Source organism: Mustela putorius, unplaced genomic scaffold (genome assembly GCF_011764305.1).
Source record: "Mustela putorius furo isolate JIRA1106 unplaced genomic scaffold, ASM1176430v1.1 tig00000129_pilon_pilon_pilon, whole genome shotgun sequence".
In the NCBI taxonomy this organism is placed as follows: Eukaryota; Metazoa; Chordata; class Mammalia; order Carnivora; family Mustelidae; genus Mustela; species Mustela putorius.
Window position 1 is genome coordinate 26,006,158 of NW_025421290.1, and position 23,089 is coordinate 26,029,246.

At 47.7% G+C, this 23,089-nt stretch overlaps 1 protein-coding gene across 11 annotated transcripts in view; it reads left to right on the forward strand.

Annotated features, from left to right (window-relative positions):
- Window positions 1-23,089, forward strand: part of FOXN3 (forkhead box N3) — a 399,089-nt gene that overhangs the window by 359,998 nt on the left and 16,002 nt on the right. For 8 of the 11 annotated variants that reach the window (XM_045071364.1, XM_004739079.3, XM_004739080.3 and 5 more), the window contains 2 exons: window positions 8,306-8,371; window positions 17,226-17,331. In XM_045071364.1, the coding sequence (XP_044927299.1) occupies window positions 8,306-8,371; window positions 17,226-17,331 (172 nt within the window). The remainder of the gene's footprint in view (window positions 1-8,305; window positions 8,372-17,225; window positions 17,332-23,089) is intronic. The other 3 variants (XM_013057722.2, XM_013057726.2, XM_013057730.2) reach the window with 2 other exon arrangements.

Consider the following 23,089-nt stretch of genomic DNA (forward strand, 5'->3'; position numbering starts at 1 on the left):
CTCTGTACTTTTCATCCAGAACTTTTTCCTCAAATCCGCTTGTGCATGATGAAATGGAATTTGGGGCAATAAATGGGCAATTTACACAAGTTCGAAAGGGATAAATGTGTTCCTAGTTTGCAGAGGGGATGGTGATTGCTTCTCAGAGCTGAGTTCACCAGACACTGCTTTTAAGCTGAGAAAAAAAAATCAGAAAATGTGTGAATGGGAGCCTAATAATGCTTAAAATGCATTTGCTGATCATTCATCCCCTACCCTCTCAGCTTAATTTAGATTCTCTTTTGTTGCAAAAACAACTCTTAGGTTCAGCTTGCTTAGGAATTTCAACTTGCCTCATTTCTTCAGAGTAGCAAGAGTTCGGGGTTTTCTTGGACTCTGTGTTTTGGAGAAGAGACACTTGGTGTTCTCTAGCTCAAAGTTCCATCATAAAGATGATTTTTAAATCACCACTTGGAGTCAACCTTTGCTTAAGGTTTTTATTCCCTAAACTCCCATCCATTGTGAAGATTGCCCACTGGACTTTGTGGTGACAGCTCCCTCTCCTCTCCCCCCGCCCAATCTGGCTGTGCGAATCCCTCAGATGTTTGCATCTCCTCCCCATAGTGAATACCGCATCTTAAGAACCTTCAGCCAACAGGGAAGTGAAAGAAATATTCGCGGTAAATGATCTCAGTACATCTGACAGCACTCCCCTGTGAGATCAGAGGCTGCCGTAAGAGATGTCTTGATTGATTGCTGCAGTGGCCAAAGAGTGCCACTCCCTACTTCAGTGGTTTCAAAGCCACAAACATAGATATCCTTTCTCATAACCCAGGCCTAGGGACTTTACAAAAAGGAAAAGGTTAAAAAGACAGCAGCAACAAAGTAAATTTCATATCAATTTATATTAGATGTATACTATTTGCAATCATTTGATTGAAAAAAACCTGCTTTTTTTGACCATAGCACATGTACACATAAGCTTAGTACAGGGTGCTTCTTCACCTTTCCTACACAGCAGCCTCCTCTGGTGAATTTTTGCAAAGCTCAGTGTTGTCTGGGTTGGGGCCTGACATTGGTTTTCTGGAGTTTCCAGGGGATTCCACTGCATATCCTGAGGTTTATGCCCTGGGGCACCTGGCTGGCTCAGTTGGTAGAACATGTGACTCTGGATCTCAGTCAGGGTCAGGAGTTCAAGCCCCACATTGGGCCTAAAGCTCACTTAAAAATAAACAGATTTTTACAAAAGTGTTAACTTTCTTTTAAAAAAGAGAGAGAGAAAGAGAGAGAGAGGCTTATGCCCTGGAATCATCATCCTCAGCCTCAGACAGCTGTTGGGTAAGCCATGCTTTGGTCTGTTCAGCAGCTGTTGATCTGTGTTCCAGGCGCTGCTGCAGGTGCTGGGAACAGGGGCCGCAGAGGGTGAGCCCTGCCTCAGGGCTCACGTTCTGGTGGAGAATTTGAGAGAATATGTGCACTTTGATGTGTGCACTTGACTGAATGAGTATGGGGTCCTGCCTCATAATTTCTGTCCATGTGTGTGTCATCTGTTGTTTGATGGTTTCTTTATGCTTCTTGAATCCTTTTTACTCAGTTATATAAAGATTTTTCACCTTCCTATAAAACGTTTCAGGTGTGATGGGGAGTAGACAGAAATAAACACATGGGATCTGTGCACCATTAAACCATTGCTAAGAGAATCATTGCTTATAATTCGCAGGCTTCCCATATGGGAATTTGTTACCATTTTGTTAGATCGGTCAGCTCAGCGATGCAAAGGATGGTACTCACACTTTGTAGCAGTCTAGGGCCATGAGGATTGAACCAAGGGCTTCCAGCTGTCCCTTGTGTTCTGGTTTGTCTCCTATGACCCCCCCAGAGGAAGGAGAATGAGTGCAGACAGCAGCCACTGTAGGAATCACAAGTTGCACAAGATGTCAGCTGGATGGGTGCTCAAAGCAGACCCCGCAGATGCCCAGAATGACAGGTCATGGCTGTCCAGAAACGGTAGGGTACTCTACTAGCTTTAGTAAGAGTGTTCGTTCTCTACAAAGATGTTGGAACAAATAACACCATTTGGTAGGCGCCCCATGGAGTCCCATAGTTCTGGCAGCCACTAGCTGGAAAGGGAAGAGGAAGTTGGAGGACTTTCGAGACAAAGTGAGGAAGTATGTGGAATGCAGTTTAAAAAAAAAAAATCAATCTGTCCCCTGCCAAGTCTGCAGCCACCCCCCACCATTTTAAGAGAAATGAATTCCATCCCAGCAAAATTGAAGTCACACGTTAATTAGCCACAGGTACCCAAGATTCTTGACTCCCAAGGATCCTCGTGCCTTGACCAGTTCTTTTCCCATCACACCCACAGACGAAAGGCCGCTTCCCACCTCACCCCGGCCTCATCTCCATGCCCCAAAGAAACCCATCTCTACATTTTGGCGAAATGAAGTGCAATCTGTATTTTTTTCATCTAAAAAGCTGAGCCATTGGTTCTAGAAACTTTGCTACTTATTATCTCGCTGGAGCGTAATGTAATTGTGTATGTACCTTCATGAGAAGAGGATTTGAAAGCCTTTTTGAGATGTGTGGCCGTTTTTTCAGTCTCGTACTGCAGAGAGGAGGCAGTGTGATAAGACAACCACATTAAAGAGGAAAATTGAAATGGGATGCTGGGAGCTGGTCCAGAGGAGAAGTAACATTTGTTAACCGAAGCATGCGCAGAAGAAGACATTTTTTAAATCCCGGTTTGAGATAGGCTCCATTTTAAGGATGGTCATAACTTTACTAGGCGTCCATGATGGCACACTTGATGTTCTACTGAATTAAGCAGTGGTAAATGACTTGGGGTTTCTGTATGAGGATGCTGAATTACATACTTTGGGAAGACTCTCCTCTCCAAAAATAAACAGGGTAATGCTTCTTTAATGCTCCTGTACCCCTCACCCCCGTCCCCCAGAGAGGCAACACGTGAAGGCTTTTCCTGCCGAGTGGATCTTCATTCCTAGAAAGTATTCCTGACCAAAATATCTTCCTCTTCTGCTCATAAGCTGGATTGAACCATTTGGGGGGAAGAAAACCTCTCTTTTTAGCCCCGGGAGAATCCCATTCAGTTATCCCACTGCTCACCTTCCCCTGCATCGGGTTCAGGACCTTTTATCCTTCAGAATCAGCCGTGCCCTCAGAGCAGAAGCATCCCCCAGCCCCAGACCAGTTGCCTCATCACCCCCAATCTCTCCAGTCAAAAAACTCAAGACCAGCCAGCATCCTTGATCAAAAGCATCCTATTCCAAAGCTTCCATCGGAAAGCTTCTCTTGTCTAAAGAAGTGAGCCACCTCTGGTCTCTCTTGACCACAGAGAATGGAATCTTCCAGGGAAACCCATTGTGGGCTCACAAAAGTACCACGTCACCCAAGGTAGCAAGTGGGACAGAGAGACGTTGAGGAAGTAAGAGCTGTGAGCAGGCAGAGAAGGGAGGGTATGGGCCATGCCACATCCTCTGAGGAATGGGGACTCAGGGAAGGAGAGGAGGTTGCTTTGCTGAGGCCGAGTCTTCAGGGGCTCAGGATTTGTTGGCAGAGGCAGTGTGCTGGGCACTGGTTCCGGGTGTTTTGTGTTTGCCCCTCCCAGTAATCTGCAGCCTAAAGTAAAGAAAATGTCAGCCCAAACAGTGTGGCTTGTTTTTATGCATGAAAAAAATCACCACAGAAGAACTTCAGATAACCTACATGAATATGAAAGGTGGCCAAGATCTGTTACCTAGTAAAAACTTGAAGGAAAAAAATGGCAGAAAAGTATTTCCCGTATAAACCTCTTTTTAAAGAGTCAGTCTATGTGCATGAGTATAAATGCCTCCCATCAGTGAGCTCACTCAAGTGTCTGTATCTGGGAATGGGTCTACAGGGAAGACATTTATTTCTCACATTATATCCACATTGTGTTTATTTTTTCTTAACATACTACCTTCATATTTTCTTAAAATGGGAAGAAAACTGAGAAACAGTAGGTAGATGATTGAGCATCGTGGCATCTCTTTGGGGAGGAGGGATGGCAGGGTGTGAGCTCTGAGGCACACACAGGATGTCGGGGTGTGACGAACGTCAGGGCATGGAGATGTCTAGCCGCAGGTCCAAGAGACCTTTTTCCATAGAAACATGGTGGACCATATCGTCTCTCAGGCTGCCTGGTGTTCCCCCAACCCACCTGGAGCCCAAGCGGGTCTTTCTGGTGTTGATCTGTACTGTTCTCGGTCTGCGGATGAAGAGAGTTCTGGTTGACGATGTCCATGTTCATTACCCTGTAAATCTGAGTACGAGCCCAGATAATGTTACACTGATGTGTGAGACTCAAAAAGAAGCTGCTCAGGAGGGAAATCTTTGCAACGTTGGGGTAGGCAAAGAGTTCTTAGTTGGAGCAAACAAAACATTGAGTTGTAAAAAAAAGTTCATAAATTCTGCCTCTTAAAAGACACTATTAAGAAACTGGATAGGGAAGCCATGGACTGAGGAAAAAATATATGTAACAAAGGACTCTATCCAGAATGTTTAAGGAACTTTACAACTTTACAGTTGGGTTAAGCAACCCAATTAAGCGGGGGCACAAACTTGAACAGAATATTCATCAAAGAAGATGCCCCAGTGGTCATTATACGCATCAAGAGATGCTCAACCTTGGGGCGCCTGGGTGGCTCAGTGGGTTAAGCCGCTGCCTTCAGCTCAGGTCATGATCTCAGGGTCCTGGGATCGAGTCCCGCATCAGGCTCTCTGCTCAGCAGGGAGCCTGCTTCCCTCTCTCTCTCTCTCTGCCTGCCTCTCCATCTACTTGTGATTTCTCTCTGTCAAATAAATAAATAAAATCTTAAAAAAAAAAGAGATGCTCAACCTCATTTGTCATTAAGGAAATAAAGATCAGAACCACAGTGAATGACCACTACACCGCTATGAGGATGGGGAGAAAATGTGAAAGCTTGACAGTTTCACATATTTTCACATAACTGGAATCTCATTCATGGTCCAGCCTCCTTGGAAGAGAGGTTTTCAGTCCCCTGTGAAGGTAAACATGCTCTTCCCAGCAGTTCCCCGAGGGAAGCGGATGCATGTTCACCAAAGACAAATGCAGAAGCTCATGGGGGCTTCTGTAAGATCCCGAGCTGGAAACGGCCAATATGTCCTTCTCTAGGTGCACTGGTAACCAAAGCATAGTTCTGCCCACATAGCAGAATACTGCTCAGTGATGGAGTAAGGAGTGAGCTGCCGGCGCCCCATCGGGAAGGAGAGAAAGCCAACCAGGAGTAGCCCGGGGCAAGGGTGGGTAGACACGGGGCACAAGGAAACTTTGGTGTGATGAAGTCTGTATCTTGGTTGTGCCCTCTGTCTTCCTTCTGGTGATGGTTACCCTGGTATAAAATTCATCAAACTGTACACCCGGGAGGGCACTCCCTGTGTCTCCCTGGGGACTGGGTAGCCCCCTGCCCCCATGATGCCAGTGTGCACATGATGAACATGGAAGGACATTTTCTCAGACCATTGTGCTTTGCGTGTTTGCTAATTCCAAAGGCAAGACGTCAAGAGGAGGGCGTCCCATGCCTACTCTCCCCCATTCTGCCCGCAGGGCTGCATGTCTGGGCTTATATGGCATAGGAACTGGTCCATTCAGAATGAAGAGTGAGGCCATAGGGATTGATCATGAACGAGATCTCAGCAAGACTGGGTGTGGCGCCTTCTGTGAATGCCTAGAGGCGAGCGGGAGGGCCAAGGTGCCAGGGGAATCTTTGTCTGTGGAGGCCTCGGGCATGCACAGCTCTTGGGTGGAAGGAAGGATTGGGGGACTTGTCCTAAAATGTCCTATTTTCAGTTGGTTGATGTGTCGATTTGGCTCAGCTGGGATGGGATTGGTGGTCGTGGTGATGTTTTGTGGGTCTGAAGCACTTTCCACCTTGCCCCTTAGGTTCTGCGAAATTCATGTGGGTGTTGATGGTACTCTCTTCCTTCAAAGGTTCTCTTTCTCTTTCTTCTTGTTTCTTTCCTTATGTCTATCTGTGGCCCTTTGCACCTTCCTCCTGTGGTCCCATGTGTCTTTGAAGAATCAAGAACAACTTTCTTTAATTTTTCTGGGGAAACAAATAGGAAAAGTCTACTGAATTTTTTTTTTAACCTGTATTTCTTCTTGTTCTGTCCCCCTCGAACCTCCTGGTTGTTGAGGAAAAGTCTGGGTAAAAGTTACCTAGGGAGGGGCGCCTGGTGGCTCAGTGGCTTAAGCCTCTGCCTTCAACTCAGGTCATGATCTCAGGGTTCTGGGATCAAATCCTGCATCGGGCTCTCTGCTTGGCAGGGAGCCTGCTTCCTCCTCTCTTTCTCTCTCTGCCTGCCTCTCTGCCTACTTGTGATCTCTCTCTGTCAAATAATAAAATCTTTAAAAAAAAAAGAAAAAAGAAAAAGAAAGAGTTACCTGGGGAGGCAGGGGCCATGCAGCCCGGCCAACCCTGGCTGCTGGCAACATTTGTATTGTCAAATAGTAAGGAACCTTTGCTCTGCTGAGAAACAGGTGTGTGTTTTCTCAGCCCTGAGAGAGGAAGGGGCCCTTTCCAAAATGAGGGGTGGGAAAAGGCCTCAGCAGTGTCTTACAGAAGCTATGAGCCTTGCCTCTTGGCAACAGGCCCTGTGGGGAGGCGAGGGCAGAGGAACAGCAAGAACCCTAGGAGCCGTGATTGGGACCTTAAGTCTTGCAGTTCAACTAAAATATATATACATAGTTATATATAACTATATATATATATATCTTAATATCAGTGGGGAGTGATGACTGTTTTAGGAGTTTCACCCCGGGAGTTGCCAAATAAGTTAATTTACCTGTTTCTCATACACCATACTATTAAAATAAACCTTCACTCCATTATTGAGTGTAAGTAACGGGCCTCCTGCAGGCAAAATCAAAAAAGGCCTGCAGAGTAAAGTTCCTTTCCTCCGCACCCCCCCCCCCCCCAGCCATCACCTTTTTTGGAGACATTGTCTTCTAGAACCAGCATCGTCCTCGTTATTAATCGCTTGTGGGACTTTATGCTGCATCACATTACTCCCTCAGAATTAAACTGCACATATAGAGTATGAAAAATGCACTTTTTTAAACAGTAAAAAAGTCATTTCCTAGCATAATACCCCAAATAAAGTGCCGCGGAGCCATTAGTAGTAAATTGAATTTTTTGGTATGTAATTTGTACAAGAACTGACAAGTGAGAGCCCCCCTGGCCCCCCATCATTAGTCACTGGGTTTAGCGGACACCGAGGTAGTAATCTGCAGAGGCAGGCATTTTTGATGTCGACTTCAATTGCACACTTCATTTATTTGGACAGGGCACAGGCGGGGCGCGGCCACGCTGCAGCACCGCACCATGAGCGAGTCTCGCCCCAGGGCAGCTGGGACGCTGCGCTGGGGCAGATGTTCTTTTCAGCCTATTCAGTGACCATTCTTGGGGGTTGTTTACTGTTGCCATGGCAACTTTCATTTCCATAGCAGCGGCGCCGCTGTTTCTCAGAGGAAAATGAATTTAGTTATAAAAGGATAATATTTTTCTCTGTCTCTATATAACCTGCCATCTGTCAACTGAGGGATCAGGAAGGATTCAGAAACCTATTAAGAATTAGAGCAGCGGAGTGAGGAGGGTTTTTTTTTTGTCCCGTATTAAAAGCAATAATAGATGTGGAAGCCAACATTGTGCCCTCGACATCATAACTTTGATTTTTTTTCTTTATATTTTAAGAAGTGCAGTTTTTATTTCCTGTCTTTGTTGTTGCTGTTGTTGTTGTTGTTTAAATGCCTCCACCACCAACACCACCACTGTATGCACACACACAGTCTCAGAAAACACAATTTGCATTCTGCTGACAGACGGAAATGCCCCGATGTCTTAGGTGTAGCTTTCTAGATGCAGGTATATTTAGGGCTTTCTCTTCTTGGTGCTGTGAGCTTCCCCAGTTCCTCCAAAGATTCCTCGAGCTCAACCTGTTGTCACCCCTACTCCCTTCCTCCCCTGTGCCAGGGGAGCAAGCCTCGGGGGTGCACAGGTCAGCAGCCTATCAATTATGAAATCAGCAAAATGAGGGGGGACCATGCTTTGTCTGATAAACTTACCAACCTTCCCTTTAAATCTCATTCTAGAATCCCTTTCTTCCTCTCAAATCCACATGGCAAGAAAGTCACCTTGGGGATAGCTCATCTAGTTCCTGGATTTTTTTTTCCTCTGTTGCTTTCATGAACAGTAGCTTGCAGGGGGAAGAACACGTGCACACACCGGCCCCGTTGTAAATAATGTTATTTATTGGTTGATTTTTCCAGATCCTGACATTGATGCTGCCAGTGCCATGATGCTTTTGAATACTCCCCCTGAGATACAAGCAGGTTGTGAGTAGATATTTCTATAGCCTACAGCGCCATAGTTTGTGAACTTAACCTTCTCCTCTATATCCCAGGCCATAGGGAGAACTAATACTCAAGCAGAACTCCTTGTAGAATCACTCCAAAACTACCGCAGTGCACGATCACACACGCATGTGCGTGCGAGCCTGCTGCCGTGCATACATGTGAACGAGTGCATCGGTGTGTTTCTGAGATGACAGAGTTTTTATATAATCTCAGGGATTGAGGCTTGGGGGAAGGGAAGTGGACCCAGTAATGAGTCCCAGTGGAGAGAACTTCCGTTCTCCTGCGGGAGTAGTTCCCGTGATTTGGTAGGTTCTGCTAGACAAGGCTGTGTGGGGCCAGCATAACAGGGAACCGAGCAGTGTGTATTTCTAGAAATGTCTTTCCCTTCGGGGACCTCATTGATAGCAGGCTACCATTTTTACAGCTAGAGAAGAGAGGTGGCAAGGTGGGTTTGCAGGAACTCGGGGTGGCCTTGAAATGGACCGTGGGTGCCCCCCTGTGTTAAGCCCACCAGCCCTCCAGGCTGTCGTGGAGAGGGGTAGGCCTCCTGTCTTCACCTTCTGTCGGCCGTGGAGCAATGTCCAGCTTCAGACCGTTCTTTTCCTCCCTTGAACTTCTCTCCTGTCCACCGCCTCCTGTTTTTTCCCACCTCTAGAGCCTAGAGTAGTGCGGTTTTAGAAAGGTCTTCTTCCCAAGTGATGACTTTCAATGGAGAGGATTGTCTCCTCCTCCTGCTGACGGGAATCTGGTCCCTCTGCCCGCACTTTCCCCCCAGCTGGAAGCCCGCTGAGCAGATGGCCAGCTCACTTGCCAGGGTCTGCTCAGGACTTTGCTGCATTGCAGACTCCCGCTAACAGAACACACAGGTCGGAGTTGGTAACAGGACATAGCAGACCCCCACCACAGCACCCTCCAGGGGCCTGGGCCTCAAGCTGGTTGGACCCTCTGACTCCCTGAAGGGTGCCTGGCCTCCTAAGTCAGGGAATCCCCCCTACATCAGAGAACATCCATTCTTGGGGGCTTCTTTGAGTAGGGGACTGATGTGGAATTCCAGAACATCCTTCATAGCGCTCCCTGGGCCACAGCCTTCCCCAGAGCTTGAGGGAATTTGGCTCTATCCTTTCTCTTTCCTTCTTTTAAAAGACCCGAGGGATGCGGCCACGCATTCTCGGGAGAGACTTGTCCCTCTTGTTACGTGCTCTGAAAGGTGCACAGTTCCCATTGTTTCTTTGCTAAACTCGGATCGCCGGCAACGGAAGGGTCAGGCGGCCCACCCCGCCGAAAAGCAGGCACCACTGCCAAGCCCTGGTAGAACTAGTACAGTCCAGTAACTAGCGGTTCCCCTGTGATGTGGTTTTTCAGTGATGTTTGACGTGACAGAGAAATTGAAAAACAAAACAAAACAAAAAACTCCGTTCTCAGAGGACATGGCAGGAAGTGTACAGACCAGATTGTAACCAAGTTACTGTCTGAAAGGGTTTCCAAAACCAGGTTGCATAACTTGTCATGAGGAAAATACACTTTTCTTGTCCGAGCTGTGCAAGTTCTGCAGCATCTTCCTTAGGTCCTGGCCACAGTGCACAGTGATCACGGGCTTCGAGAGATGCTTTTGATGAGCCAGAATAATGGAGTTAAGAGGGAAAGAGGGAGGGGGATTGGACAGAGCGTCCATGAAAGCCCATTGTTACTGAATTCTTGAGCCTAGGTAGAAGAAGAACAGGACTGATTTTGATTAGTTGACAAATTAATGGTTTGTATAATGCTCTCATGGCTGAATGAACTCCTCCCCACTCCCTTACTAGAACACTCAAACTCTAAATAATTATTTTTTCAAGGTATCCATAGTCTGTCTTATGTGAAAATACTGAAGTTGAGCTTTGAATGCTCAGTGTTTATGTGTCGAAGCTGTAGGGTCCCTTTTAAGGAAGGCTCTTTTCCCATGTTGGTCTTCACCACTGTGAGAAGTCCAGCCTCCGCCATCATGAAAGCCCCACGCCAAGAAGGGGGCTCCAGGGTCCTTCCAGAAAGGAAGGACCCAGGAGGCCCCCAGGAGTCGTGGAAGGAGAGCCCACTGGCAGGAGCTGCCAGGAAATCGATGGGAAGGTAGGGGAGAGGGTAGAAGACTGTCTGTGTATTCACCTTTCCATCTGGCCGCAGTCTCTAGTAAAATCCCCTAGTGGTCCAGCTAGACGCTGGTCAACAGGCCAGAATCCGGCCCCTGAAGATGCGAGTAGGACTGGAGGGAGGGAAGTGAGCTGGCAGTGAGTGTCCGCTGTGTGCACTTGGGTGCACTTGGGAAGCCAGACAGCCGCTGGTCAGCCTCCTGGTAAACCGGCCCAAGGTGTGTATTTCTGTCCTGGGACCTCGGTCTTCTCTTAGCATGTCGTGGCTTTGCTCTTCCCCTCCCTCCCCTTGTTTTCATTTTACTTGTGTCACGTTGCTTTTCCTGAGATTCGGTGAATGCCTTGTGCTGCGCCGTCCCCCCTGCCTTGCCAGCATGCCCGAGGCCTGGAATAAGTGGGAGGTGATTCCTCACCAAAAAGTTTCCAAGGCAGCACCCTCCCGCCCCCAGCCACCGTGCTGGAGGATGGGCAGCCCGCCTGGTGGTGTTTGTGTGCGCGAGACCCGGTGGGGACATGTGCATGGCAGCCGGGCTCCTGCAGCCCCTCTGCCCACACGTGGTGAGCACGGACTGGCATCTGCACGGAGCACGCTGTGTTCAGCTCCCGGCCTGGGCTGTGGCCGAGCCCTGCTTACAGAGCCTCCTCGTGTGCTGCTATTTATAGCCCCTTGTTTTCCCCTCCTGGGCTGTGCGATGCCCTGGTTGAACAGAGGCCTCTAGCCTGGTCTGTCTGCCACCGTCACTTCCAGCCAGAAGAGGGTGCCCCGGGTGGCTTGAAAGGCTCTTCCTTTGCCATCGACCTCCGTAGCCACTCCACTTAAGGTCACCAGATGGCAACCGCTTGGATGGGTCCCTCTCATCGTCCCAGGGCCCAGGCTCTGCAAAGCTAGCTCGGGGCTGGCAGACCAGCTACCATCCAGTCTGAGCTGAGTAGGTCATACAAAGGAGGCTTCTCAAGAAGCTGGGGAGAATTCCAATCAGCCAAGCCCCTTTATCTTTGAGGTGTGCCATTCTGTCTTGCATGCACTCTAGAACACTACTTCCAGAAAATTCAGCATAGGGCATTGCTGCCCCGTTAGTTCTGAATTTTAAGATTATGCTTCTCATCAGATCTGTCCACTTACCCCCGCCCCTGAAACCACTGATAAAAGTGGCTGAAAGAGACGAATTCCAGCTTTTAGAGTCCACAGCAGTACCTGCTTTGCAGTTCCCTTTTGACAAGCCCTGGGAGTCATCTTTAACCCCCATGGAGGGATTGTTACGAAGTCAGATCACCATTACTCATCTTCAAAGGCTTATATAAGCCCTAGTTGGAATGTTCCCAGAGAGGAACTCTGGATCATAAACAGAACAACAAACGGGCAGCAGAGGGGAGGGATGGAGGCGGCGTTCCGCTCCCTGCCTCGAAGTAGGGTATGTATCCAACACGCCAGGCCCTGGAGAAGAAAGGCGACCAGCACGTAGGCTCCCCCATTTCAGCCCCCTTCCCAGCATCCTTCCAAGTAAGCAGGTGGAAAGACCGACTTCGGGAAGGGGAAGGATTATCGGTATCACTTGCTGCTCAACTTATGGCCTCTGGTAGCGTTAGCCAGGGCTGCCCTCCAAAGGCAGCAGTAGGAGCTCCGAGGTTAATTTTAGAAGCTGTGAAAATCAAGGAAGCGGAGCCTCAGGAGGGAAGCTGAGGAAGCCGGGATGGAGAAATGCGGGGCTGGCGGAGCCTGGAGGGAAGTCTGTCTTGTGCCATCGACGTTTTTTTAGGTTCCAAGGTGATCACGGTTAGATCACGGTGAGCAGTGCTGCTGGGCTCAGCTCTCTGTGTGTGGGTTCCCGTCTTCTGGTTAAAAATAAAGAAGTTTCAAGTCACTCTGTAGCATGGGAGAACGCGGTCAGTCGGCAAGAACTGGGAGCTCTGGGGGTCCTGTCCTCGGCGCCTCCTCTCAGCAGCTCGAGGATCTCGGGCTCACGTCTTCTTGCGAGTAAAAGCTGAATACTGAGTTGCTCTGACAGCACAGGATGGTGCTGGAGGCCTGCGCCGGACATGTCCAGTTTCTCACCACGTCCCTTCTCAGCCGGAGCTGAAGGACCCATTTCAGGGCATTGGGTGGGCTGGGCTGTTTGTAAAGGGCTTGGTCTTGAGGTGTCCTGGTTTACCCTGAGGGCAATACAGAGGAGCAGGAAGGGAGGCTTGCCGACAGGAAAAGGGCTGAGGAATGCATTCGCGCTCCTTCCGAGTCCCCCAGATCCAAGACTAGTTAAATACGGACCTCAGAATGCCTTTCTCAGACGTTTTAGACTGGCTGTGATTCGTTTTTCAGGAGCCTCCTTCCTGACGCTCGGGGGATGGAGCCTGGAAGGAGGGAAGATGGCAGAATAGTTAAGTGCCACAGCTGGCTTCTGGCAGCCCGTGAGCAAATACGAACACATCGTCATCCCAACAGGGAGAGCGTTGCCAGTGATAAGGACTGAGAAGTGCCAGGGCTGGCAGAAGCCGCATTCGGTTGCAGCTCATTTGAGACCAAACTCCAGGAGTCAGGAGAAGAGCCTAGTTTATGTGCCAGAAGTCTTGTGAGGCTCAGGAAATAGCTCGGGGAAAGCCTTTTAACGCAGCGGGATAGCTTTGTCCATGAGATTCTCTGTGAAGTGAACACACTTCATTAATCAGGAAGATGTTTTAGTGGGTGAGTGCAGATTTGGGAATAACTACAAAAAGCGTAAAAGGCTAGAAGAATGTCCCCGTCTTGACACACCCTCCCTTAGCTTCTGTTCCTTCTAGATCGTCGGTAAGAAGATACTAGAGGGAGGGGATGGGATGGTGGAGGGATGGACAAGATGGTGATAATGAGCTTGCACCACAGACCCTACATCAGTCTTCCTATTTAATACTCAGAACCACCCTAGGAGCTGTGTTTTTGCCAAGTTTAGAGGTGAGGAAACAGCGGCTCAGGAAGGATAGGGCACTTGTCCAAAACTGCGGAGCTAGTGGTAGGACAAGACTTCAGTGGAGACAGAAGCCATGTTGCCCCGAGCTTGTACTCTTATCCACTGCACAACACTTCCTCCGTGGAGGCTTAAATGAGGTGAGACACATCAGTGGACCCTAGGCTTCAGTCTGTGTGCGCTGAGGACTGGCTTCCTTTCTTCGTTCCCCTCCCTGTTGGGCATGACCTTGGGGCTTAAAGGTTCTGGGCACTTGGGCAGAGGACTCTGGGCTTGGGGCAGTGTTCCTTGGGGTTGCTTTTCTTCTTTGACTGGCAAATGACTCACTGGCCATATTGAAGTCCGGAGAGCCTGTGCTCTGTGACTCCCATCTGCTGTCTTCACTTCCCAGGGCACCCCAGTCATTGTCCCAGGATTTTGGGTGTCTCAGGGGCATTTTTCTCCCAGGGGTGACCCTGACATGATTTCCACAATGGGAGCAGAAGCACTGGTGAGAGTAGTCATTGCCGCTCCAGCTGTGCTCTGTGACCGGGAAGATGGCTAAATTCTGGCACCTTCTGGTTTGTCTCCCTCTGTTCTTACGGACTTCGGCTCATGGGGAGTGGAGACCGCACAGGCTGCCTCGGGATGCTCTGAGGACCATGGTGGTGGTGATGACGGTGCTGATATTGACAGTCGAGATGTATTTTCTTAACATTAGTGCCTTTTTTAACTCTGTGAAATCTCCGCTCTGTGGGATAAATCCCATTTCTGTCCCCGTCCTCTTACTGAAGCAGCTCGCTCAGCAGACACAGGCAGTGAATGACAGAGATGGGACACAGACCTAGGGCCTTCCAACACCAGAGTCTGGCTCTCAGCCACTACACTCTGGACCATGTCTCTGCTCAGAACCCTTTAATGGTTTCTCCAGTCCCCATGGGGCAAAGCCCAAAGGACCTCATTCCTGCAGAGGATCACACACTTTCACAAAATTACTTTTTGTTCTTGTGCACGCTGCCATTGTTAATTCCAGGCCTTGTGTGTGCCATTCTTCTGCCTTGGAATGCCACCTCTGGTGGCCCTTTCTACAGGAAGTCTTCCCAGGGACCCTTTACTATGGGTCAAGTGTCTCCATCCTTCTGTGCCTACAGACCCCCGGCCCCAGCACCTACCGTGGTGTGTTTCCCTTGCCTCTTTAATTCTCTGTCTGTCCCGCTTAACTGTGGGAACCCTGTGTCCCCCTTCACCAAATACCTAAGCAGGCACTTGGTATGCCAGTCCACTAATCGATACAGTCCATATATGGGACTGTCATGGTTTGCTGGTGAGAATTATAACTGTGGTTATCAATTTTTAAGTTATTAAACTTTTAAGTTATTTTAACAAGTAGTCCTTTCTGTCAGATTGTCTTGCTGTTCTGAATCAGATCATTAGTAACTGTTGTCTTCAATAGTATTATCAAAATTGAACTCAGCCTGTGGCTGTTGGGCCATTTTGAAGAGACTGTTATACGGAAAAATAACCAAAAAAACCCTTTGCCGATGTCTCTAAAACAGACAAACCAAAAGCCTCTCCTTTCAACCTACCCGTAGCACATGTCTGTAAAGCCCAGAGCTCTCCTGATTTTTGTGTGTCTGTCCTTGGGAATTATGGGTATTTTTCCTCCTGGGTTTTCTTTTAAAAGCCTTAATAATCTTAGTTCCTGTTTTTATGTCTATGATCCATTTCTAAGTAACTTTCATGTATAGCCTGAAGTAAGGACTAAGGTTCATTTTTTCCCAAATGGATCTCCAGTTGTTCTGTCTTCCCCCATTGTGTTGTCTTGATAACGCTGCCAAAAATCAAGTTGCCCATGTATGTGTATATTTCTGAATTCTGTGTTCTTCCTTGATCGATAGACCTCTACTGACACTAATCCCACTCTGTCTCATAGCTCTATAGGACGTCTTGAAATCAGTAATATAAGTCAGTTAATATAAATTTTAGACCCTCTTCCATAGAACTTATCAGCTAAGCAAAATAGGATACTTACTAAGAATATCCCATTATACAGGTTTCATGCTTCTAAGATAATTGGTAAGTCTCCTGTCTCAGATGATCTCCTGTCTGAAATCAGGGTAAGGGACACGTGTAAGTGTTCCTGATCTAGTTCAGCCTACTGTCACAGTTAAATGTGGTAGGAGAATGGGAAGATTCTGGACCACTGGACTGGACTGGAACTATTGACTTTGGGCACTAGTTTTAATTCTGTCTCCCATCTACCTTTTAGAAAACCCAATGACAAGGGCTTTGCACAGACCTATTTTTTTTTTAAGTAGCAAAAATATTAGCAAGAGCCACAGAATTCTCAAGGAATCAGTCTATATACCCCATATTTAGGAGTAGACATTCATCCTATATGAGGGACCTCTTGTTGAAGGTGTGGCATATTAATGTAAACATTCCCTTAGAAGCCTAAAAATTTATAGGAGTAGAAAGTAGTGTTTGCGTTTTCTAAGGCGTATTCTACTCAATATGGGCATTAGGAACTTAATATCCAGAAGGGTTTTCATTTTTGAATGTATAATTTTCTAGATCCTTTTTGGTGTGGCCTCTGTTTGGGAAAGCCTGGTTTATCGACCTTGCCTGTGGGTGACTGTGCCAGCGGCTGTATGAGCACAGCCAGAGCTCAGGGGACTCAGGACGCTGTTCAGAGAAGGAAGAAGAGATTTCGGTCACTTGCACAAAGTCACACTAGAGGAACTAAGATGAAAGCTAAGACTCCAAGCCTCACACCAGGGCTCTCACTTCCTGAGGCACGCCTGGCCCCGTGGACACAGGGAGGAAGATTGGTAGTACAGTGAGAGTATTAGCTTGAACCAAATGAAACTGCTGTTTGGGAGCTTGAAAAAGATGGACTGTCAGGGACTTCCTGTGGTTCCCCTGTTGCATGACTTCTCAGGTGTGAGGCCGCTGTAGGATTGTATGGAAACAGACGGGATCCGATGGTCACTGGCAAAAAGGTTCACTTAGGGTTACCAGGGACGAGGGTATTTAGGAGAAGACGGGATGATGAGAGAACTCTCGCGAGATTTGATCGGAAGAAGCTTCGAGAAAGGAAGAAGTGGGCCCTCCCAAGTGGGCTCTGCATGATTCTGAGGCAGGAGCCAGAGCTTCCCTTAACAACTCTCTGAAGAGGGGTCTTTCCTCAGCAGCAGAAATCATTGAGCATGAACTGTGTGGTGAGCATGCCAAGTAGCTTTTGTAAAATCAGCTTTGCCGTTACTTTGGCTCTTTTTTCCCTTGCTGGATTAAGGACAAATAGAAAGATGTTCTCAGCTTCTGACCATGATTGGGGAAGCATGAGGAAATGGCTTTTGTTCGGTCATTGCTATCAGACTTCTGTCAGTGTTCTTGAGATCCTGTTAGGGTCTGACTGGAGATGAGAGCTTGTATTTAAATGCAAGAAAATAATGTTTGAAGCCGTTTTTTAATACTCAACCCTTTTCTAAACCAGTGCATCAGTAATTTGATTGTAAGGTATTGGTCTGACACGGCTGACTGAATTTCTTTCTTGAGGCATGGTATCTTTCTTTCCCTGTGTGCATGTGTGTGTATGTGTGTGCGTGCACGTGGACACACGCACATGTATTTCTCTCTGTCTCTGCTCACTCTCTATGCCAATAATAATCACTTTCTCTCTCTTTCAGTTTCCCTTTCCCTCTCTTTCTCTCTGGTGTGTCTAACGTTTCTGACTCAAAACACAAATCACAGTTGAACTCACGTGTGGTGCCTTTCTCCTTTTTGTTTTTCCAGTTCCTCCAGGAGTGATACAAAATGGAGCTCGGGTTCTGAGCCGTGGGCTGTTTCCTGGAGTTCGGCCTTTGCCAATCACTCCCATTGGAATGACAGCAGCTGTGAGGTAAGGGAGACACTCGCTAGGCAAAGCCTGCCTAAGGGGTGGGTAGGGCATCATCTTGTCCCCCCGCCCCCCCCGGGGGTCACTTGGGATGAAGAGGCTGGGCCTCTAAATAGTGAAGACGGGTAACCTGGTTTGGGTGTTCAGAAAAGTCAGAGTAACTCCCAGGGACCCCAGTCTAGGCGCCAGCTCCTCTTCCTGGGCTCAAATTATCTTGGTCTCTTGGCAAATAAGGAGATGAAGACAAATTAAGCATGTTTGTTCTAAGAAGGTGGGGCAAGGTGGGGAAAAGGAAGTGGTGAGCAAGTTGTTCATTAGACTCTAGGCCAACTGGTCTACCTCTAGAATGCAGCGCAAAATCCTGTGTGAAAAGTGCTTTGGTAAGTGGCATATAAATAACAAGAGGCATCACTCCCCTTCTTCCAAGAATCAGGTCAGCTGCCAAGCCACATGGACTCTTCCTTGGGAAGTTGCTTTGCTCCGTCCTTCTTACTCCATTGCCAGCCCTGGGTTAGGGTCTCGCTAGCTTTGACCCCTCACAGGTGCCACTGTGGATGCCACCTTCTGTTTTCCTGCTGCTTCTCTGCCTACTGCCGCCCACGCATCAGCCACTGCCAGACTGATTTTCTAAAATGTGCCTCTGGCTGTCTGCAGAAGCACCTTCCATGACTCCCACACATCAGTCTGACATCACCCTGGTCCTTCCATCTCCTTGAGTCAGATTTGTTCCCCAAAGGTGTCCAGTGTTGGCCCATCTGACCCACACAGAGGCAACTGGATAAGGCAACTGGTCTGCCTCAGACACCTCGTGCAAAGCAGCACCTCCTCCAAGGTCCATCACAAAAACAATTGCTTCACAAAGCTTTTCTGAACGTGGCCTCTGAGCCACCCTCGTTGGATTTCTCTTTACTTTGAAAGCCCCATGCTTTGCTTGTGGTACTTTGATGGGTGACCCTGTGTGGTAAAATTTCTCTGTGTGTCCTCCTCTTCTCTCAGTGGTTCGCTTGCCATAGACAGAGGCTAGCTTTCACTCACTTGGCTGATGGCTGATGACTCCATATTTGCACAGTGTCAGGCCCAGGCTCTCGTTCGGAACGCCCGTTGCCCTGAGCTGTGCCCCCCCACAGTCTCCTCTCCTTGCTCACTCTCTGCACTTTTGGCTCAAATTTGCATCTGAAGGCCATTTCCCTTTCATAGTGTCTCATGTCCCAGAGGAAACCAGCCCAGAAAGTCTGTTAGGGGGCCTGAGGGAGATGCAAGGTCGAGCTTCCTCGTGTGAAGCAACCACGTGACGTTTTCCCGTTCTTGTGGCAAACCAGCCTGCTCTTGCCAGGATGGAGGTCCTCCAATCTTCAGGGCAGACACTGGTGTCTAGGACCTGATGAAGAGGGAATTTGGCTGGAATTGGTTTACCACATACCATTTCTGCTAATCCAACATGGTGATACTTTCCAAAAATAGATGGGAAGGGTCTCTCTCTCTCATACTTTCCCAGTATCTTCCATGGCTATCTGTAGATCAGTAATTCCTGCGTTCAGAAATGAAAAGCCTCTAACATGAAGCCAAAGTACCAATGCCTTTGCCTCCCATTATTAAGAGAGACGTGTTCCATTTTCTGTTCTTGCTTAAAATCTTTTCAGCCTCACCTCCTGCTTTATGTTTTTGGCCGACAGGACTTTGAGACTATAGACTGGTTTCTCATGGAACAGCAGCCCCGGTGAGCAGATTCCAGGCATAGATACCAGTTCGTCATCCTGAGCATTCATTCTTTCAGCCCTTCCCAGGATGGAGCTGGAGGTGGCTTCGGCCATTCCTTAGAGCAGAGCACGGGAGAGCCAGGCACACAGGGAGACAGGCGTAAGACCAGTTTGGCCTTCAGCAGGAGCCAGCCCCTAATTTTAATTATTACCCTCATAGCATATATATTAGCATAAACTACACTGATTAGCACTCCCTAGAGGATTATTTAAAATATTGATTTCCTTTTTTCTGCCCCCTGGTTCTGTTTTGGGTGGGCGATAACAAAGCACCTCTGTAGAACAGGGACATCTTATCTCTCATTAGAGTCGCCGCTTCTCCAGTCCAGGAAGCACCTCACTTTGGCTCTGCCACAGTGAGAGACCATAGAACAGGTTTCCGGTGCATTCAGGAGACAAAAACCACACTGAGTGGTTTTTGGGGAGACTTTCACGTAAAGAACCATTAGCCAGGTAGGAAGTTATTAACCAAGTAACTGGAAGGGTAAAAAGAGAACTCTAGGTATCCTGGGGAGAGCAGTTGCTGGAAGCAGCCGTATCCCCTGGGGCTAAGAGAAGAAAGGGAAGAGGTTATGATGGTTGCCCGGTGGAGGTGGGGCTTGGACCTCAGCGGAGGAGCTGGTGGCGGGGATGTAGACCTCTGGCCGGTGGCCCTTACTGGGGTTGCTAGAGTCTCTGAGCTGGGAGAAGGGACCTGTGGGAGGACCAGAAGGATCTCAGGAGATCCCAGGATCTCCTGCTGGTGCAAGCCCTATCAGGGAATGTGAAGAAGCGTGTTCTGTAAGCGTCAGAGGGAGCGCAAGCTGGATTCAGCAGCTTCTACAGGAATGAGCTGCTGCCTCCAGTGAAGAGGAGACACATGAGAAAGGCGTTTCCTTTCTTCCCTCCGCCCCCTTCCCAGTCTTTCCGGGACACCTCCTGTGGTCTGAGCCTAACAGGAGGTGCGGCAGCCCTGGCCCCAGCCTGCAAAGCACTGTGGAAGGCTGGGTTTGGGGCTGAGTGACAGTAGCCTCAGAACGGCACCATTTGCCTGACATCTGTCCACTGGGAAAGCATGCCTAGCCCAAGAGTGGCCTTCCTGAGCATGCTGAGAAGTTTTCAGTGAAATGCGCAACTGCTGGTTTGCAAAACTAGACAGGTTACTGTCTGCATAAAGAATAGAGAATCAGTCAAGAAAACCATGGTGCTTTTGCAGTGCATTATCCAAATACGAGTTCCACACCTTCTAGCTCCGTTTTTAAGAGGAATTAGGGACTCAGTTTTTAAGAGGAATTAGGAATTAGTTTTTAAGAGGAATTGCAAGCTCTGTAAGGTCAATTGCCCTTGCTCAGAATACTTGGCCTTCTTCGTGCCCCACATGCCTGGCAAATAATGAGCCCTGAGATGCTTTCAGAAAGAGTACATATAAACATAGCCACAGGGCTATTTGCAAAACCAATGTCTTTGTAAAACCCATTAATAAGTCTTTGGGCAGGGGCATTTGTTTTGCTCTTTCACATTCATTGTAATATAAAATTTTTTTTTAAATTTCACCATGTGTCTGAGGTTAAAAGGAAAACAGTCCACAGGAGAACAGAGCAACAGCAGATGGCAGCCAGACCCCGTGGCAGTGACCAAAGGTTCCTAGGGATGTTCATCATTTCTGCCACTGCCCCATCGGTGCAGGGGTGGGGGGAGTGTGGAGGGAGGGCTGCAGAGTCATTAGCACCCACTAAAGACCGATTTCCTACTCTGCTTCATGTGACGGGTTTTCTGTGTGAATCTAAGCGACTTCTCCTTAAGTGAAAATATTTGTCTTTCAGGGATTTTTTTTTCCACCACTGAGTGGCAAAGGCCATGTTTGTTTGTCTTAACTCTGAAACTGTTATTGACATAGATGAAGTGTTACTTTTATTAGCTGATCATTACACAGCTTGTATTTGCTGGGTTCCTTTGCATATAATTATGATGTGAAATCTCCTTGTAAGAGTATCTGTCAATAGTGTAATTGACTTTACAGTGTTGACTTTTTACTCAATAACCTCAGAGATTGGCCCATCCTTAGTCATTGGAAACCTGCTTATTTTTACATTTGCCTGGGCATGGAGTCCTCAAAACATATTATCCTCAAAATGACTCTCACACATCTTAAAGTTTTATGCCTGTGTCTTCGGTTTTCCCAGAGACATTTCTTGCAGAGAATACACTGGATGGAACAAACGATTAGAGCCATAGGAGAACTGGTTTGGGCCCTCTTGGGAAACAGGAGCCCAAATTTCTTATATTTATAGCATTATGGGCTGCCTCCCAGGTAGGGGCCATAGAAACTCTCTGGGATCTGGGCCCCCTTGCTTTCAACTCTGAGGGCTCTTTTTGATTCCAAGTGATCATTCAGGTGGTAGAGAGGAATTAAATGTCCTTAAAAAGTTTTGCCAAAGAGGACTGGGAGGAAATTGCTGGGGGTGGAGGTCCTTTATCAGGCAGTGGAGCCAGATGTTACACACAAGAACTCAGGAACCAAGTTTCCCCAGTCCTTAATTAACCCTGTGGCTGTGTGTGTTTGTGTCCCTGGGCTTCTCACGAGAAAAGCAGTCTTACGGAATATTAGGGTAATGCAGAGTTCCATGCCTGGCGCATGGTATGCGTTAAGTAGGTGTTTGATAAAACAAATAACGTGGAAAAACACACAACCTAGGTTAAAGGACTTCAATAGACATTTCTCCCAAGAAGAAAATACAAATGGCCAAAGCACATAAAAAGATGCTCGGCGTCGCTAGTCATTAGGGAAGTGCAAATGAAAAGGATGACATACCACCTCACACCTATTAGGGTGACCTGCAGCGACAGCAGAAACTAACAAGTGTTGACGAGGATGTGGAAGACTTGAACCCCTTGTACGCTGTTGGTAGGGGTGTAACATGGTGGAGCTGTTGTAGAAAACAGTATGGCGGTTCCTTAAAAAATAAAAAATCAAATTACCATATGATCCAGCAAGTCCGCTTCTGGGTTTGTACCCAAAAGAACCAAAAGTAGAGTCTTGAAGGGATATTTGTTCATCCATGTTCATAGCGCTATTCACAATACCTAAAATGTTTAAGCAACCCAAGGGCCCATCAACAGATGAATGAATAAGCAGTGTGTGGTGTATACACACAATGGAGTCTCATTCAGCCTTGAAAAGGAAAGACATTCTGGTATGAGTAAGCCTTGAGGACATTAAGTGAAATAATCCAGTCACAAAAGACAAACGCTATGTTCCTCTTATTTGCGGTATTTAGGGTAGTCACAATCCTACGGACAGGAAGTAGAAGGGTGGTTGCCAATGGCTGAGGGAAGGAAGCAGTGGAGAATTAGTGTTTATTGGGGACAGGGTTGCAGTTCTATAAAATGGAGAGTTCTAGAGTTGGCTGGTGGTGGTGGCTGCACAGTATTCTGAATACATTCTGAATACATTCAATACCATTGAAAATGGTTAAGACGGTCAGTTTTTCGTGTTTGTGTGTTTTACCACAGTAAAACCAGTTGGGGAAAAAAATAAAGTTAATAATGTCAGGAGCCTTGGATTCATCCAGCCTGCCCTCCACACACCTTCCCAGGTCCCCTTCCGAGCACCTGAAGCTTAGCCGCAAACCCCAGGAAAAGGCTTAGATTGAGCGTCTTACGCCCCCTTCAGGACAGTGTACATCTGTGCCCAACCCATTGTCTTTAAGGAGTGGGGGCCTTCATCTGAACCACAGCAGTTTATAAAATTACAAGAAAGTTCCATCCAGTCACCTTCTAAAGCTTCTCAATATTATTTGGACCTCAGATGGAAACTACAGTTCCCATGGAACAGGAAGCGAGTCAGGAATGAATGGTCTTACTCTAATACAAAGCATCAGTGCCTGAGGTGCTGTCAGAATGGAACATCAGGAAAACTCCTCTCAGCCTAAGATCTGCTCCTGGTGCCCTAACTGTGTCTTTCTCCTTGAGAAGGTGTTTGTCACAGGAGTTCAGTAAGCTGACAACGTTCAGTTTTAAGATAG